The following is a 17,039-nucleotide window of genomic DNA, read 5'->3' as shown; positions in this document are numbered from 1 at the left end:
GAGAACCTATACCATCTCAGACTAGTGACTGTCCAGTCTCTTCTTAAAAAACCTCCAGTGATGGAGCACCCACAATTTCTGGTTAATTGTCCTCACTGTTAGGAACTTTGTCCTTAATTCCAGGTTGCTTCTCTCTTTGATCAGTTTCCAACCATTGTTTCTTGATTTGCTAAACTTTAACATACTGTTCAAAAAAGTAATAAGATTAGAAAGTGAAAAAAATGACAAAATGATTATTTTAGCAGTTCAATATTTTAAATTCAAATTTCTCTTTGGAATAAATTCTTCTTTTGGAAAAACCATTTGTTGGTTACAACTAACATATTTTGAAATGTACTGTATTAGCTTATTAAGATGAACATATCTAGAAATATCTAGTAATTTTTCAGTTAGAAAAAAGTTTTAGTAGTAATTAGGAAGGATTATGGGAACTGACCCTTCTTTTAGAGGGAGATTGATTGTCTCATTGGATTTCTTACCTTTATTAGACAGGATTTATATTATCAGTGTTTATATGAAAGTAGCATATTTCAACATTTAATGGGGATCTGTAATGCTGGGCAGGAGTAATGATTGATAGAGAAGAGAGAGTGGGTTAGGTAATGGTGAGGCAGGGGCACCTGTAATGTAGATGAACTTGTGGAATGAGGGGAAGGGATGCTGCCTAGGAAACGGTGGGACAAGAGAGGCCAGAGCCCCAGTGGCTTAGCAGTCAGAGGAAGAAACTTGGGAAGGACCTGCCTTAATAGATCAAGAGGTTAAAAGTAGTGGCAGAAAGTTTGTACTTTCAGATTTGCAAGATTGGTGTCACCCCTTCCAGGTGAACCAGACTGGAAAAATGACTAGATGTGTTTATTCAACTTTATTGTGAGAGTATATTAACAGAAACGTGCAAATCTGAAAGTACAATCTTCCTGTCACCATTTTTAATTGCTTGATCAATTAGGATGAGTTCTTCCTAAGCTTCTTTCTCTAACATTATGCCACTGGTCTCTCTTGTCTGATTGTTTCCTAGCCAGCATCTTCTCCCTTTGTTCCTCAAGGTCATCCACACATTTTATTACAGCACCTCACTAAATTCCTCTGCTACATAATATTTGAATTACTATGAGGTTATGCAAAGGATATGGGAGAAAGGAAAGGAAATGTGATTTAATTACAGTTGGTCAGGTTTGACTAATAAAATATAGAGAAGACAAAGTTAAACTGGTCAAGATACAAAATGAAATTTTACCATTGTTGAAGTTACTTTAGTTTTGGCATGTTAGCAAAATAAGGAATATACTGTAGGAGAATTGTTATAGATAAGCAATAATGCCTGATTAGCTGCAAGACAATGTTTTCTAACTTCCTTTAGTATCTAACAAGGCATCTATCTTGAATTATGATTAGTATATAAATATTACCAAACTGTAATTACCCTATTATTTTCTTAAAATGCTCCAGGTTGATTGGCAATGCTAGTAAAGCATAGTCTAACCAAAAGAGCCTATTGTCTTCAAAAGATATTTTTAACAATAAAACAATTCCATGTATAAATCCTAACAAGTGAATCTGACAATTACTCTGGGCTGTTTTTAAAAGGAAAACCAAAAGAAGCAAAACAAAACAAAGAAAAAGAAGCCTGCAGTCAATTCCTGATATAACATATCAGCAGTGAGAGTTAGGAGTTCTGTGTGGAAGATGTTTTCTCCTTTGCTCTGTCTTAACTTCCTTTTTTAGTCCATCTCACCCCACCCTACCCCACCCTCTCACTCACCCACCTGCCCCCACACTTTTCTGTCTCTTTCCTGATTTGGCTGCTTAGGGACAGTCAGGTAATGGAGAAGAAATTGAAAGGGAAAATACAGGGAAAATGTAAATGAAAAGAAGTTATTATAACTGTTATAATGAAGTGCCTTTCATTTAAATATAAGAATGTAACGCTGAAATGAACTTGTGATCCTGAAATGCATTTTTAATGAGTTTCCTTTTTATTTTGCTGCTTCAGTGGCATATTTTAAAGACCCTTTGAAAAAAGCCACATTAAAAAAACCCACCAAATGCCACAACATGCAAAATTGGATATTGGTTTATTCCAAAACTGCTGATCAGGAAGAGTGGCTCTTCAACACAAAATGTTGCAGTCACTTTATTTAAATGAGTTTGAATTTGCATTGTGATGTGCCATTCTGATTTAGAAAAAAAATTAGATTTTCAGATCAAATTGACCCAGCCAGTGAAGCATTAAGGAACTGGCAGGTTTAGTCTGAAAGGCTCATGTTATATCAAACCTGCAGCTGGTGGAAGTCACAGAGCACCAGTTGGAAAACAACTTTCTCACTGAAATCATCCTCCAATTACCTTGTAAGAGTTTTGTTCTCACATATTTTTCCCTCTCATTTTCCCTGTAGGCGAACGCCCCTTCCAGTGTAATCAGTGTGGGGCATCCTTTACTCAAAAGGGCAACCTTCTCCGCCACATAAAGTTACACTCCGGCGAAAAGCCCTTCAAGTGCCACTTGTGTAACTATGCTTGCCGTCGTAGAGATGCTCTTACGGGCCATCTGAGGACCCATTCCGGTAGGTTCCATGATAGAAAATTCTAGAAAAGTTTTGCTTGCTACTTGGCCAAAGCAAATTATATCTACAGAATGATTTGAGATTAATGCTAATTTAGTTGAGGTTACTTCTAACCTCAACTGAAACCAAAGGCCTACTAGGCATTTGGTTAATTGCATTTCAATTAAATTTTCAGGTAGACTAGCCCACAACAGAACAGAATAACAGACTGGAACAGTGTATTTCCTATCAGTTTGTATGCAGCCCAGCAGCCCATATAATTTTTTCTTATTATCTTTTACCTGTTTGTGAGATCCCAAGAATTGTCAAGTACAGAGCAAACTATAGATTTGATTCAGAACTATTTATTATTTTGAATAAATGGTCATGTATTAGCACTGTAAAATGCAATGAATCATAAATTTACAAACTACATATGGCCAACAGTTCCACAGATGGGGCCAAACCAAATATAAAATTATAAGATATAGGTTATTCCTTATATCTTTATATCTTTATATATATATATATATATATATATATATATATATATATATATATATATATATATATATATATATACACACATATATATACACACACACACACACACACATATATATATATATATATATATATACATATACATATATATACACACACACACACACACACACACACACACACACACATATATATATATATATATATATATATATATATATATATATATATATATATATATATATATATATATATATATATATATATATATATATATATATATACTGTATATATATAGGAACAGCTTGCCTCCAGAGGTTGTGGTTTAAAAACATAAAAACTAAAGGTTTTCAAGAAAAAATTGGACAACCATTAATCTGAAATGGTATACGGTTTCCTGCTTAAGTACAGGGTTGGACTAGAAGATCTCCAAGGTCCCTTCCAACTCTGTTATTCTGTTATTCAGCTGGGGAAACATGGTTTATTTGATAACTAAAAAAACTACCATAGTCAATCTATTTTATAAAGATAGAAGCAATAACGGAGAAAACTAACAGCTAAAATTTCTTTACCATTAGATATGTGCATTAATATTACATGCATAGAATGCAGGTTTGAGTCTTTGCATTTAAACAATTTTCAAGTCAAAATTTCATGTTTATAGCTTTTCTTGTAGAAAAGATGCAAAATAACTTTTCAAAATGATTTTAAAATCAGGCAAGTTTTATTCATTATTAAATTTATTTGTAATGAACTCAAATCTTCAAGCCAGAGTTGAGCAAATTCTAACTTGGCAAAAAAAATCGTATTAGTGGCAGGATATTTTGAGTTAATGGGCCTGTTTTCATTACAACATGACCAAATTACATGCCCCCAAAATTGCAGTAAAAATTATCCTTTTCATTCTTCAGGATGGCTGTTGAGTCTGGCTGTTTGTACTTATTTGAGTCACATTATCTGGACTATATTATCCCAGATCTCTTTGAGTTTCTACAATAAATTCCATTTTCCCCTGCAGTTGGCAAACCTCATAAATGTGGATATTGTGGTCGGAGTTATAAGCAGCGAAGCTCTTTGGAAGAACATAAGGAGCGCTGCCACAACTATTTACAAACCATGAATCTTTCAGGTGGCCTATATCCGGGTAAGAATACAAAGCAAAAGGCAAGATTGGCTTCAAAATAAGCTGCAATTATAAGGCCCAACTTTATGAGTAGTCCAGTGCTCTGTTGGAGCACTAACATTTTTAGGAGCTGTAGAAAGCACTGATAAGTTTAGGGTGGAAGGGACTGATCAAATTCCCAAAGGCAGAGAGATTGAATGTGAGAAATAGCTATTGGCCACTTGTCTGGTTACTATTGCTCAGTTGAAGTTGAGCAAGTGATCCTTCCTGTTTCTCTTTTCCTTATCTTTGAATGGCTACTTTTATGCTGTCCACTTTCTTTTCCTTCCTAACTTTCAAACAGCTATGCCTTTTTGGAGAATTTTATAGATGATCTTATTGTCGTAGCAATAAGAAGCTATTTCTTCTTTCTGTTTGCAGGTTCAATAGTGTGATCATCTATCTTCCCTGCCTTTCTCAAATAGCAATCCTCCTTTCCCCCACTGGCTCCAATACTGAGAATTAATACTACTCTAGCTCTTTCAATATCAGATGCATGAAGTAAAACATGAAGTAGGAATATCTGGGAAACCTCCAAATATGAGATAGAATTCTTTTATCTTCCAAGGAAAAAAAGTTCTTTGATATGGAAATTATTTTAGAAGCAATATTCTTTCTCCTATTCCTGTTTCAGCACTCATTAATCAACCATCTCAGTGATTGCATATCATAAGGTACAAACACACATACAGACACATTTATTTGAAAGGGGACAATTCATGCTTATTCCATCTTTGCTGAATGCACAGTAAAATATGGACGTGCATTAATAATGTGCATAGAGAAACAGATGGAGACCACTGTTTCTTAAAGTTGAGATAACTATTGGTTATGAGCTCTTTGGTTGCATACTAATTGCATATCTGAATGAATTGGATATGAATGATCAGACCAGTTATATACAAGTCTTCTTCTACACTTTTTTAAAAGCACATATTCATTTTGCATTGGAACAGTTTAAAGCAGAATGCCCCACAAGGCTATTGCACATTTTCTGAAGGCATATTTTGGATTACTGGAAACACAATGCCTAACATTGCCATCAAACACTATATGGAAAGTAAGGTCCTTTCAGGAAAAGATACAAACTGTATCAAGTCTCTGTAACAAGATTAGATAAAGCATTTTTGATACACCTATTACTGTGTGTATAATGAAAAAAATTAAAATTGCTTTGATCTTGTCAATGCATTTTAACTATTTCTTTGCTCTTAATTACATTTCTGCTAGCAAATTATATGACCACAATAAAAACATTATCAAATCTCAAAACCCCCCACAAATAAATAAAGACATGTATAGCAGTTCATAAAGCAGAAGTAACTCAATGAAAATAATATAATTCCCAACTGCATCAAGTACTTCAATTATTAGCACCATAAAAATGGGTAGTATTCCAAGGCCTGCAGTTTTCATTTTGTAACAGAATGCCAAAGCCTGTGCTAATTTAGCTTTCAGGTAGGCTGATCCATAATGTGGGAGACAACTAGGGCCCCTTCAATCTAGAAATAAATGATCAGCTCAGTTGGAATATATAATAGCACAGGATATATAATGGTTGTATCACGTGGAAGTCCTGAAGATTATTTCTGCAGATTATCTTGTCAGTAGGTTATGTTGATTTAGGCCTCATATGCAGATGCTACATTTAATGTTTTTTGGAAAATAACAATAGCACTTAGGCTTGTATACCACTTCACAGTGCTCTACAGCCCTCTCTAAGCAGCTTACAGAGTTAGCATACTGCCCCTAACAATCTGGGTCCTCATTTTACCAACCTCAGAAGTCAACCTTGAACAACTCAGAATCGAACTACTGGAGTGAGCAGTACTGCACTCTAACCACTGGACCACCACAGCTCTGTGCTTGTATAGCTGTCACATTTTCAAATAATCTTAATGAATGTCTGTCAAAGTAATGTTGGAAATCAGATGAGATGCTTCTGACAGTTGATGTTGTGAGACCTTTTCATTTTTGCTAAGTTGGGAACTTTTAAATATAACAAATTGATTTACACAAAGGGTTACTTTTGTTTCTAGATTACAATGAGCATCTATGACACTGTGTGCTAAACTATTTCAAAAACAATATACATATGGATTGTATTATGACCAGTCAAAATATCCCAAATGTGCAGGTATTTAAACTCACCATATCTATTAATCAGACTAGAGGGCACATAAATCAGAGTATCACAACAGAAATAAACCAGAACAAATTGGGCTATATTTTTTCACACAAATTTGTACTTCCAACTTGGTACAGATGATTGGAAATACTTTGTAGAGATCCAGTAATGTAGCAATTGCACAAAAAGTTTGAAAATAATTTGGAATCAATTGACATAAGCCCCACATTTAAAAAGCTCAGTGGAGTGATTAAGGACAATGCTTTAATAAATAGCCAATGATTTATAACCAAGTAGAAAATAGAAAAGGTTTAGGTGTTGGGATAAGGCAAAATCATTCCTTTGCACAAGAACAATGGATTTCAACACAGAGCAGGAAATATGAGTGATAGAGTATGAGCAGTATGTGAATGTCACCAGGTAACCATAGTAGAAATGATGGATTATGTAAACTGTAGCAAGTATCTCCTTTGCAAATATACTCTTGATAACAAGTGGTTTGTATTAAAGTAACAAAAAAAAAATTTCAAAATCTGTTTCTCTTCTGGAATAGCACTATGGACGTTGATTTCTGAGTTGCTTTACAATGAAACAGCAACTTGAAGGATCAGAAACTGTTATGGGAGTGGAACAGAATTCCCTCCCACAATGATAGAGGGAAGTAGAAAATTATTAAAATTATTAAAGATCATTGCTTCACTTAATTTATATTGAGTCTTCTGATTGATCTTCAAATTCAAACCTGGAGTCTCACAAGCTGCCTCTAGAGAAAAGATAAGGAAGCTGTAGAATAACATATCTAGAATTATCCTACAACTTCTTCATTTCTTAGGAATATACATACATACATACATACATACATACATACATACATCTTTTCCATAGTAAAACAAGGTGGTCTTCCTTAATGAGGGTCTGCATTAGAATTCAGTGATATATATTTCTCCTGGAAAACATACACAGTAAGGCCTCTTGGTTATAAAAAAAACATCCTGTTTTGCTTGAGTATTAGGACTTGTTACTCCCTGCTCGAGTCCAAGAGAGAAGAAACGGAGTTATCACAGGGCATTTCCTTCCTCCACACTTTTGCTTTATGCCAGGGGCGCAAAACTGCGCCCACCCCATTGCTGGCAATGGTGAAAAGTCATGATACATTGTGACGTGTCATGTGACATTGCAAGTTTGACACCCCTGCTTTATGCCTATGTTTTATATTTTGTTTTTTTAATAGCAGCTATGCACACTCACAAAGTCACTGGTTACCACTGTCACAAACTACGCTGCACTTTTGTTACTGTTGATTTGTTTTTCAGAGAAGAGCTTTCTTTTAAAAAGTAGGTGGGACAAAGAAATGGATGAAAGCAGAGGGAAAAAGTAAATCTAAGCTGAACTAAATCTTAATTCAAATTAAAATAGGAAGCATTTATATAATTATGCCCATATATTTAATACATGTCATATTCTCTTGTATTAAAAATGACAATGGGTACTTGGATTTTGCATCTCTTTGTTATAGGATTTAATTTTCAGCTACCCCAAGCTACCTTTCTTTTTGTTGCTTCTCAGCTTTAGAGCCTGACTGTCAGCAGTTTCAGAAAAAAACGAAAATAACTGTGCCTTAAACATCTGGTGTCCTTTAACACTTTTTTCCAGTCTTGAAAGAGGAAACCAGCCAAAGTGAAATGGCCGAAGACCTATGTAAGATGGGATCAGAGCGCTCCCTTATGCTGGACAGGCTAGCAAGTAACGTCGCCAAACGTAAGAGTTCTCTGCCTCAGAAATTTGTTGGTAAGAACTAAAAGTTGCTCCCTTGTTTTCCTGGTTGGATTCTTCCATTTCATTGGTACTTCTGTATAACAATAGAAAGAGCAAAACAATTCACCAAAAATGTGGATTCCAAGCTGCTCTTAGTGGTGGTCAAGTAAAAAATATGCAAAGATTTTGGATCAATAAAACAGCATTGACATGATTGAAAGTCTCCAGAAAGTGTTTCACCATGCAACTGAGGGAAGCAGACAGAGTGAATACAGAAATTGTTTGTTTGTTTGTTTGTTTGTTTGTTTGTTTATAAAATTTATATGCCACCCATCTTGTATCCAACAACTCTGAGTGGTTTACAACATAAAAACATTAGAAACAATAATATCCATTATAACTAGCAGGGGAAAAAACATTAACAATCTTAGAGACAATATGGCAAAGAAGGGTGCTGGACACATGGGACAGAGATGGTATTGAACTTAATTAACCAACCACCTCCAGTATGAAGCTTCACACATAGGGAAAGATATGTAAGATAGGAAAGTGATATCCATACTTGGCAGCATCTTTGGGATACAAAAACTCTGGACATTGTCATCCTTAGCAATTGATGCAATCTGACATGGAATCAATTATTTACCAAGATTGAATCTATGTCTTTTCAAATAGAACAACTCCCATGATTCCTGCCTTGGCAACTGATACTGATTAAAGATAATTCAGCACCTTGAAGAGTCATGGATTCACCATTTCTAAAATTGCACTTCTAAGATATTTGTAGTTTCTCTGAGAATACTAGAGTAATTGAATGAGAAGTAAGACCTTCTGACTTGAGCAAAAACAGTTTTTCTGATTTGATAGTTTTCTCCTATGTCTCCTATAATCTCCCCCTTTTTGGTGAAAGTCCAACGTGGGCTATAGTTTAAAGTAAATCTACTGTTCCAGTGCTTATTCTGATTGATTCAACTGTATATAATCTCAACTAAAAAAGAGAAATAATTAATAGCAAGACATGAGATATTGAGAAAATTCAGCTTTTGCAGCCAAATCTACTGATTATATGTATAGTTTACCAAGAATAATGTCTTAATTTTTATAATGTTGCTTAAAAATGGAATGAACACTTATGGTACAGTGTGTTTAGTACACAGAAGATTTTCATGTATATGCAGAATTTTTTTACTAACATTTTGAAAACTATTCATCCAGTTCACTATACCTAGCTTCCTATCCGTGCTATCGAAACAGCATGAAAACTATATAAAATTCACATGTCCCATCAGTATAATGTTGAATACTTCATTAGTAATTCAAATGCACAAGAAAAATGATTTCATAAAACTCTTAGTCTTGCGGAGTATAATTGCATGATACAGGAATAACAGCATTACTAAGCCAAAGATATTGCCAAACGCATAGGACTGGTATTTAGGAGATGTGATAGTAGTGTTCCATATTGTTGCCCAGAAACTTTTGTAATATAGGTAGCCTCATCAGATGACCTTACATTGTACTGTAGATGAAAATTACTCTCTTTCTTAGGTTCAGAAACATTATCTCAATAAAGTGCCATGCATTTTTTTTCAGAATACAAAATCTATGAACATGGAGCAAATATGAGTTTGTTTGTTAACTTTGAGAAGAACATTTTTGGTTATGGAGTACGCCAGGCATGGGACTAGAGGAAGATGCAATTTTCATGCTCTAACTTCCTTACTGTCATAATAAGAAATCTTGCCAGCTATGAAGACTTAGAAGAGTAGTGTTTCCTGTCAGTTATACACAGTGTGGCGTAAGAAGATAACAATAATGACAGCAAGAATTTTAGTAAAACATGGATGTAGGCCCTAAAAACATGAAGGCTTTATCAAAATGAAATCAAGTAACTCAGATGTTTAGTAGCCACAATTCTGCTTTGGTCACAAGAAAGAATCTCTTTTCCCATTAGGTGATAATTCTCCCTCCCCTGCCCAAAATGTTGGATTATGCTAATATTTCACTACAGTTCTATATATGTACTAGTTAATTTCTAGGAAAAAAAACCAGAAAGCTTCTAGTTTCAAACATCTCAGTGTGGAGGTGTTCTTAGGAATTACTGATTTACAAATTCTGATCTTCTGCATTGAGTGGAAAATTGGATGAAATGATGAAGAATCTTGGATCTCCAGGACTGGATGCCCTGCTTTTTTGAAATTAAAAGCAACTGGAGGGGAATTTAATTCTTGTTCTCAAGCCATTGTTCCAGGCTTATAAACCTTTTTCCTCCCCTACAGAAAGCTGCTTTTTGACCCATACAGGAATAAAAGTATGTTTCCAATTCTGGAGAAAATAAGTTTTAGGACATGAGAATTTTTAGCAGAGGTTTATTTGCTATGTTACTACTCTGCTCATCTGACTGCCACTTTGCATCATAGGTATTTTAACTTCTGTCACACAAGTCTGATTCTATGAGAACATTTAAAATCATGGAAGACAGCAAAAACAGCATGCACATGTACTTTGTCCAATCTATTACAATGCTTTGTTCAGAAAATTGCTTTGCAGAGAATACAAAGTTATGTGAGAAAAATAGAGAGTGATCTCAATTCTGCTTCTGCAGGAGTTTCATGTTGGTACCACCAAGCCTTTCTCAGCTTTGCTCTCTTTCTCATAGCAAACTATGTCAGACTATGTCACAAAGGAGCCATATTTGGGAATTATCTCTCTGAGCCCAGAACTCTCTATATAAAAAATTTCCTTTCCACATACAGCAAGTACCATATTTTCTGGCATATAAGATGACTTTTTAACCCATGAAAATTTTCTCAAAAGTCAGGGGTCATCTTATATGCTGGGTGCTGAAACTTTAGGGACAGGGCTGGCTGGAAAACCTGGAGCAGATCTCCCATTTGGTCTGTGCAGGGAAAGCTTTCGAGCAAATTAGGAAAAGTTTAATCCACTTGCACTGTTTTACGTTTACATGTTTGATGACAAAGAGCCTTATGTTTATAAGTGACAGTTTTCCTACTAAGTACTTGCATGTCATAAGCATTTGAATTAAAATTACCATATTAAAATCAAATCTGATGTTTTTTAATTTTTATTTGGTGTGTGTAGCCCAAACCCTATAATTTAAGAGGAAATGTAGGGGGTCATCTTATACGCCCAGTCGTCTTATACGCCAGAAAATACGGTATATGGAATCTCTGACAGCTCACAGGTATGCTGTAGCATGTGAAGGTCCACAGTCCAAAGGATCAGGTTTTGTCTCCCAATAAGAGGAGTTAAAAAAAATACAAAGGCACCTAATTTTGGAAGGAAGGAAGGAAGGAAGGAAGGAAGGAAGGAAGGAAGGAAGGAAGGAAGGAAGGAAGGAAGGAAGGAAGGAAGGAAGGAAGTCCTCAAATAATAAATTATATTAATCAAACAAAATAATAGTCACAAATAGTCAGAAAATTGGCAAGTTCAGCTGAATTCCAAACAGAGATTCTGCTAAAAAGTATTAGAAATATGTCATTTTAGAATCTTTGCCTTTGTGCACACCTTCTCAACTTACTACCTTTGTGTGCAGATTATTCATATTTTCGCAATGTCATTATCAAGTCTTATTGATCAGGCCTGATATCTTGAAAAATATTTCAAAACCAAGCCTAACTCTGATATATTTTGGATTGCAGGTGAGAAGTGTATATCTGATATTCCCTATGATACAACCACCAATTATGAAAAGGAGAATGATATGATGCAAACACATGTCATTGACCAAGCTATTAATAATGCCATCAATTATCTAGGGGCAGAATCTTTGCGCCCTTTGGTGCAGACACCCCCTGGTGGCTCAGAAGGAGTGCCTGTCATCAGTCCAATGTATCAGCTTCACAAACCCCTTGGAGACAACCATGCTCGAGCCAATCATGCAGCTCAGGACAGTGCAGTGGAAAACTTGTTACTACTTTCTAAAACCAAGTCCATCTCTTCAGAAAGGGACCCTTCACCCAGCAACAGTGGCCAAGACTCCACCGATACTGAGAGCAATAATGAAGAACGTAGTGGTTTAATATACCTAACCAACCACATAGTGCCTCATGCACGTAATGGCCTCTCCATAAAAGAAGAACATAGGCAGTATGATGTCCTAAGAGGAAGCAATGACAGCTCCCAAGATGCTTTCAAAGTAATCAATGGCAATGGGGAGCAAGTAAAAGTCTACAAATGTGAACACTGTAGAATTCTTTTTCTAGACCATGTAATGTATACCATCCATATGGGTTGTCATGGGTTCCGTGATCCTTTTGAGTGTAATATGTGTGGCTATCACAGCCAGGATAGGTATGAGTTCTCTTCCCACATAACTCGAGGGGAACACCGCTTCAACATGAATTAAAACTTTTGCTGTATGCAGTATTTGGAGCTATGTGAACAGCAGCCATAAAGCAAAAGGAAAAAAAAAACACAATCAACAGGATAGTATTCAATAAAAATACATATTAGAAAGCTGGGCTGCCAGAAATGAGCTCTTCTTGTAGCATGCATTCATGAGACAGTTTTATATTGATAATAGTGGTTTGTGGGGTTTTTGTTTTTTTTTTTTTTGCAAATGTAGGTAGCCAAAAATGTTAGTGTAGTAAACAGAAACTTTTAGTTAAGTAAAAGAACCTTTTTCTTGCTAGCAAATGCTTCTTGCAAAATCTCACTCCCATCCCCTATTTAAGGCTGTTAATTGTGCACACTCATCTCTGAATTTGACTGAAACGTAGAAAGATAAAATTAGCATATTTTTATGCAGTTGTTTTGAAAATACACTTTTTACATTTTTGTAATAACTAGTGTATTAATTAAATCAACAATCTAGAGTTAGAACAGGTTAAAACCACTTATTTTTCCATCTATCCTTTGTCTCAACAGAAACATTTTTTTTCCTAACTGATAAGATGTGAGTGCTCTGATCCCATGTTTTAGTTAATGGAAGCAGAGTATGGCCAGAAGAATTTAAACTTGTATTGCTCTGAAAATAGAGCAGCAGTACAATTATGTTAACTATAGATATAATTTTCATGAGTTATTCAAAGAAAAATCTACTTGAACCAATTAATTCCTGAAAGCATGAAGTGCTTTGCCCAAACCCAGATCCTTTAATATTTTCAAGGACCAATGACTCAGTTTTACTAGAACTACAAACTAATCTTAAACAGATTCAATGTGAATCAACTGCCGTCTGATTGGTAAAATATAAAAGAAAGCCTGTTGTATAGTTTGAAACAATTACATATGTGCTGTATTTTTATCTGTTCTTGCCATATAGCTGTGCCGTATTCTGTTTCTCATGCAACTGAGTTTATAAAACAACTTGAAATCCTGGGAAGGAAATAACAATGCTGTTAAACAATGTTTTCCCCCCCTTTAAAAGCACATCATCATCACTTGTGCAAGTTTTAGGAATAAAAGAAGGGGGAACATTTTAATAGGGCTATTATGTGAAATTCCATTTTCACTTTGTTGAATATTGATGCTGGTAGCTTTTAGTCTTATTAGTTGTGGATCAATATTGATAAATAACACATGACAAACTATATATATTCAGTATAGCCTGGTTTCATTGGATTCAGTTGCATAAGGATGTTTATACACATCCATCTGTTTTATGTAAAACATGCACAATTAGGATGATGCATTTTTTATAGATCAGTTTGGCATATTATTGATAAGTGGTCGATCTTTTTGCTGATTGTAAAACTGATGATAAAGTCTCCACAAATGCATATGTTTGTTTGTGGTTTTAATGGTGCATCTATTAGAAAATTGGGAAAACTACAACTACAACAATACAAGGGTATTTGAGGTTTGAAAAACTCAGTACAGGGGTACCTTGGTACTTATCCTTAATTGGTTGCAGGAGGTGTGACGAGCATTAAAAAGATGAGTATCAAACAAATTATGTGACTTATCATGACCCTTTGTTTTGGCTGGGAAGACTTCTTTTTTTTTTATTGAAAAGTTTTACAGTACATTTTATCTTTAACCATCCCCCCCTCCCCCCACCCCTACCTAACCCTCCCTATCCCTCCCCCCATTCCCCCCTCCCCCCCCGACTTCCCAGAGCTAAGTACAAGGTATAAAAACAAAGAGCAATCATAAACATCCATATGCTAACAACAATAAACTATTAATTCTATCGCCCTCTAGCTCATATAAAATGACTACAAGCAATATTAATATTACATATAAAAAAAAGAAAAGAAAAAAGAAAGGAAAACCTATTCAAATGCTAAATGAAACTTTTTAGTCCCATATTTGTTCTGGATATAATCAATCCACTTTTTCCACTCCATAATATAACGTTCTTGCGAATGATCCTTCAAGTAAGCCGAGATCTTTGCCATTTCCGCCAGGTCAGAAACCTTTAGAGTCCATTCTTCTATAGTCGGCAGTTGGCTGGGAAGACTTCTTATATCTGTTTCTTTTTCCTATGTCACCAACCTTCCAGCATGGCTAACTTCCTGTCTGTTCTCTGCAGCTGTCTCCCACTTCCTTTTGCAGCAATTTTCCCAGCATGGCCGACTTTCTGTTTGCTTTCTGCTGCTGTCCCCCACTTCCTTTTGCACTGTGTTGAGCACCAAATGATGAGGATCAGAACAACAGTTTCCCATCAAAATGTGTCAAATACCAAATTTGATGAGTTTTGAAGCAGTCGAGTACCGAGGTACCACTGCACTATCAAGTTAAATCCTTCCTGCAAACCCCATATTTTGTTCAGTTTGCACTTAAGGTACACTTTTGTTTTTATAATAGTTTTATCTCTGTTCTTTAACTTGAAGAATTTTGTGTGCATCAATTTAATAGTGAAAGATTCATATATTATATAACAAGTTTGTCATGGGGTATATGTTGAATAGGAAGTCACAACTGCTTCAGGTACACTTTGATGCACTTCGATGACACATTTTATCAAACTTTTGTTATACTCTGCACATTTTTAGTCAACATTTTAAAGTAATGAAACATACAGCTAAAACTATTGCCCCTTCTAATCGGCCTCTTCTATATCTGGCTTTTAAATTTATAATTTCTAAGAGTGGCTTTTCACTGCTGAGGTTTCACTTTGATTCATCATTTTTCATAAGCACAGGCTGCTCACTACATTGCACACACTGATTTTTCCCAAATACATAGATTGGTCTATGTTCACATTCCTTGGAATTTGAGGCTTGGCTCCATTCACTGAACAAAATGGTCAGTTTGTAGGTGAACATCAATGCAATGATGATTCTTTGAACTAAATAATCCTAAACAATTTTCTGTAATTTCAAAGGCCACAAGATATAAGTACATTTAAAATTAATATACTTTATCTTTGTATCACTAATGTATGATCAGAGTTTATGGTGTTTCTTGTTCTAGTTTTTTCTCTTTAACACTGAAAGCACATATACTTTAGGGAAGGATAATATTAGTGATCTACACCATACTGACAAGGCCCATCATTGGAATTGTCATATTTGCCACACGTTTGACCAGGCTTTTATTTTTATGTATACTTTGGTAAATTGATATTAATTTAAGTTTCTTTTGATAGAATGCCTCAATTCTGTAAATAGCAACTGATCAATGCTTTTGAGAGCTTCAGCTTTATTTCGGCGCTGCCTTTTAAACCTATATTACAGACATTTTTGCTGTGGTTTTATACTGTACTCCTAATAACATTTTTGACCAATGTATTTAAAACACAATGAAGTGAATTTCATAAAAACTGTAACTTTTGTCTGAAGGCAAAAGATTAATCATTTTGCAGTACAGAATATTTGGAACATTTCTTCTAAGGAATAGAAAATATAGCATGATGAACAGTCTTCAGATTCTGGCTAAGTGTGTATACATGTAACTGTGTTGAGAGAGTGTGCAGGGAGAAGGGGGGAATTACAAACAAAAGACTGTAATTTGTAAAGCAAATACTAGGGTCTTTTAATGCCACAGAAGAATTGTCTTTTCTATAGTAATTAGAAGAATTAAACTGTTATTTTTGGCATATTTGTAAAAGTATCATGGGCACTGCCATAAAATTACTATTGGAGGAGGAGTCTCACAGAATAACCATCAACAAAAAGTAGTAAAAGGACTAATAAAACTTTTTGTAATTAAAACAGTGTTGTTTAAATGAAATGAACCTTTATTGTCAAAGTACAACTATGTGTACATTGAGATTAGCTGAGCCTCCCTTTGTGCTCCCACCCACCAACACACAGTGACAACAAACCCTCCAACTTACTACACCATGTGAACCAACTACACCACACACCGGCCTCCCAAGTCAATTCTGCATAAAATTCACAAAAGTTATTTCTCATTCAAAAGCCTAACAGCCTACGGATAAAAGCTGTTTTTCAGCCTGTTGGTGTGGCTGGCTATACTTCTATATCTCCTACCCAATAGTAGGAGAGTAAAGAGATACTGTCCAGGGTGTGAGTTATCCCTGAGAATTTTCCTCACTCTTCCAAGGCAACGAGCCCTGGCGATGTCATCCAGTGGTGTCAGGGGACAGCCCACAATGTCTTGTGCTGTACTCACCACCCTCTGTAATACTTTCCTATCCGTGGCTGTCAAACCAGCATACCAAACCACAATACTATACAAGAGGACGCTCTCTGTTAGATCGTGAGTTCTGGACCACATGGCCAAGATGGACGACCCAGGACAACACTTTATTGATTCAGCACAGACTGGGAGAACAAAGGCAACTACCCTTTTATATACCTATATGTTCTCACCATTCATTCTGCTATCCCATTGGACGATGGATGGAAGGGCGTTGATGTGATGTGTCTAATCAAGTTGGCCTTGGTGAATGCCTGGAAATCAGCAGATGTGAATTGTGGGCCATTGTCGGAGACCAACACATCAGGCAACCCATGCGTGGCAAATAGCCCCCTCAGTACTTGAACAGTCTTTGCAGTAGTCATGCTAGAGACTT

General features: G+C 35.5%; 1 protein-coding gene across 7 annotated transcripts in view; it reads left to right on the top strand.

The window, feature by feature from the left end:
• Positions 1-16,189, top strand: part of IKZF1 (IKAROS family zinc finger 1) — a 122,690-nt gene extending 106,501 nt beyond the window's left edge. For 2 of the 7 annotated variants that reach the window (XM_081346496.1, XM_081346492.1), the window contains 4 exons: positions 2,394-2,561; positions 4,063-4,188; positions 7,988-8,122; positions 11,752-16,189. In XM_081346496.1, coding sequence (XP_081202622.1) covers positions 2,394-2,561; positions 4,063-4,188; positions 7,988-8,122; positions 11,752-12,458 — 1,136 coding nt within the window. In that variant the 3' untranslated portion in view covers positions 12,459-16,189. The remainder of the gene's footprint in view (positions 1-2,393; positions 2,562-4,062; positions 4,189-7,987; positions 8,123-11,751) is intronic. The other 5 variants (XM_081346493.1, XM_081346495.1, XM_081346494.1 and 2 more) reach the window with 5 other exon arrangements.
• The last annotated feature ends 850 nt before the right edge of the window (positions 16,190-17,039 follow it).

This window comes from Vipera berus, assembly GCF_964194415.1.
Source record: "Vipera berus genome assembly, chromosome: Z".
In the NCBI taxonomy this organism is placed as follows: Eukaryota; Metazoa; Chordata; class Lepidosauria; order Squamata; family Viperidae; genus Vipera; species Vipera berus.
This window is presented reverse-complemented; position numbering and strand designations above follow the sequence as displayed.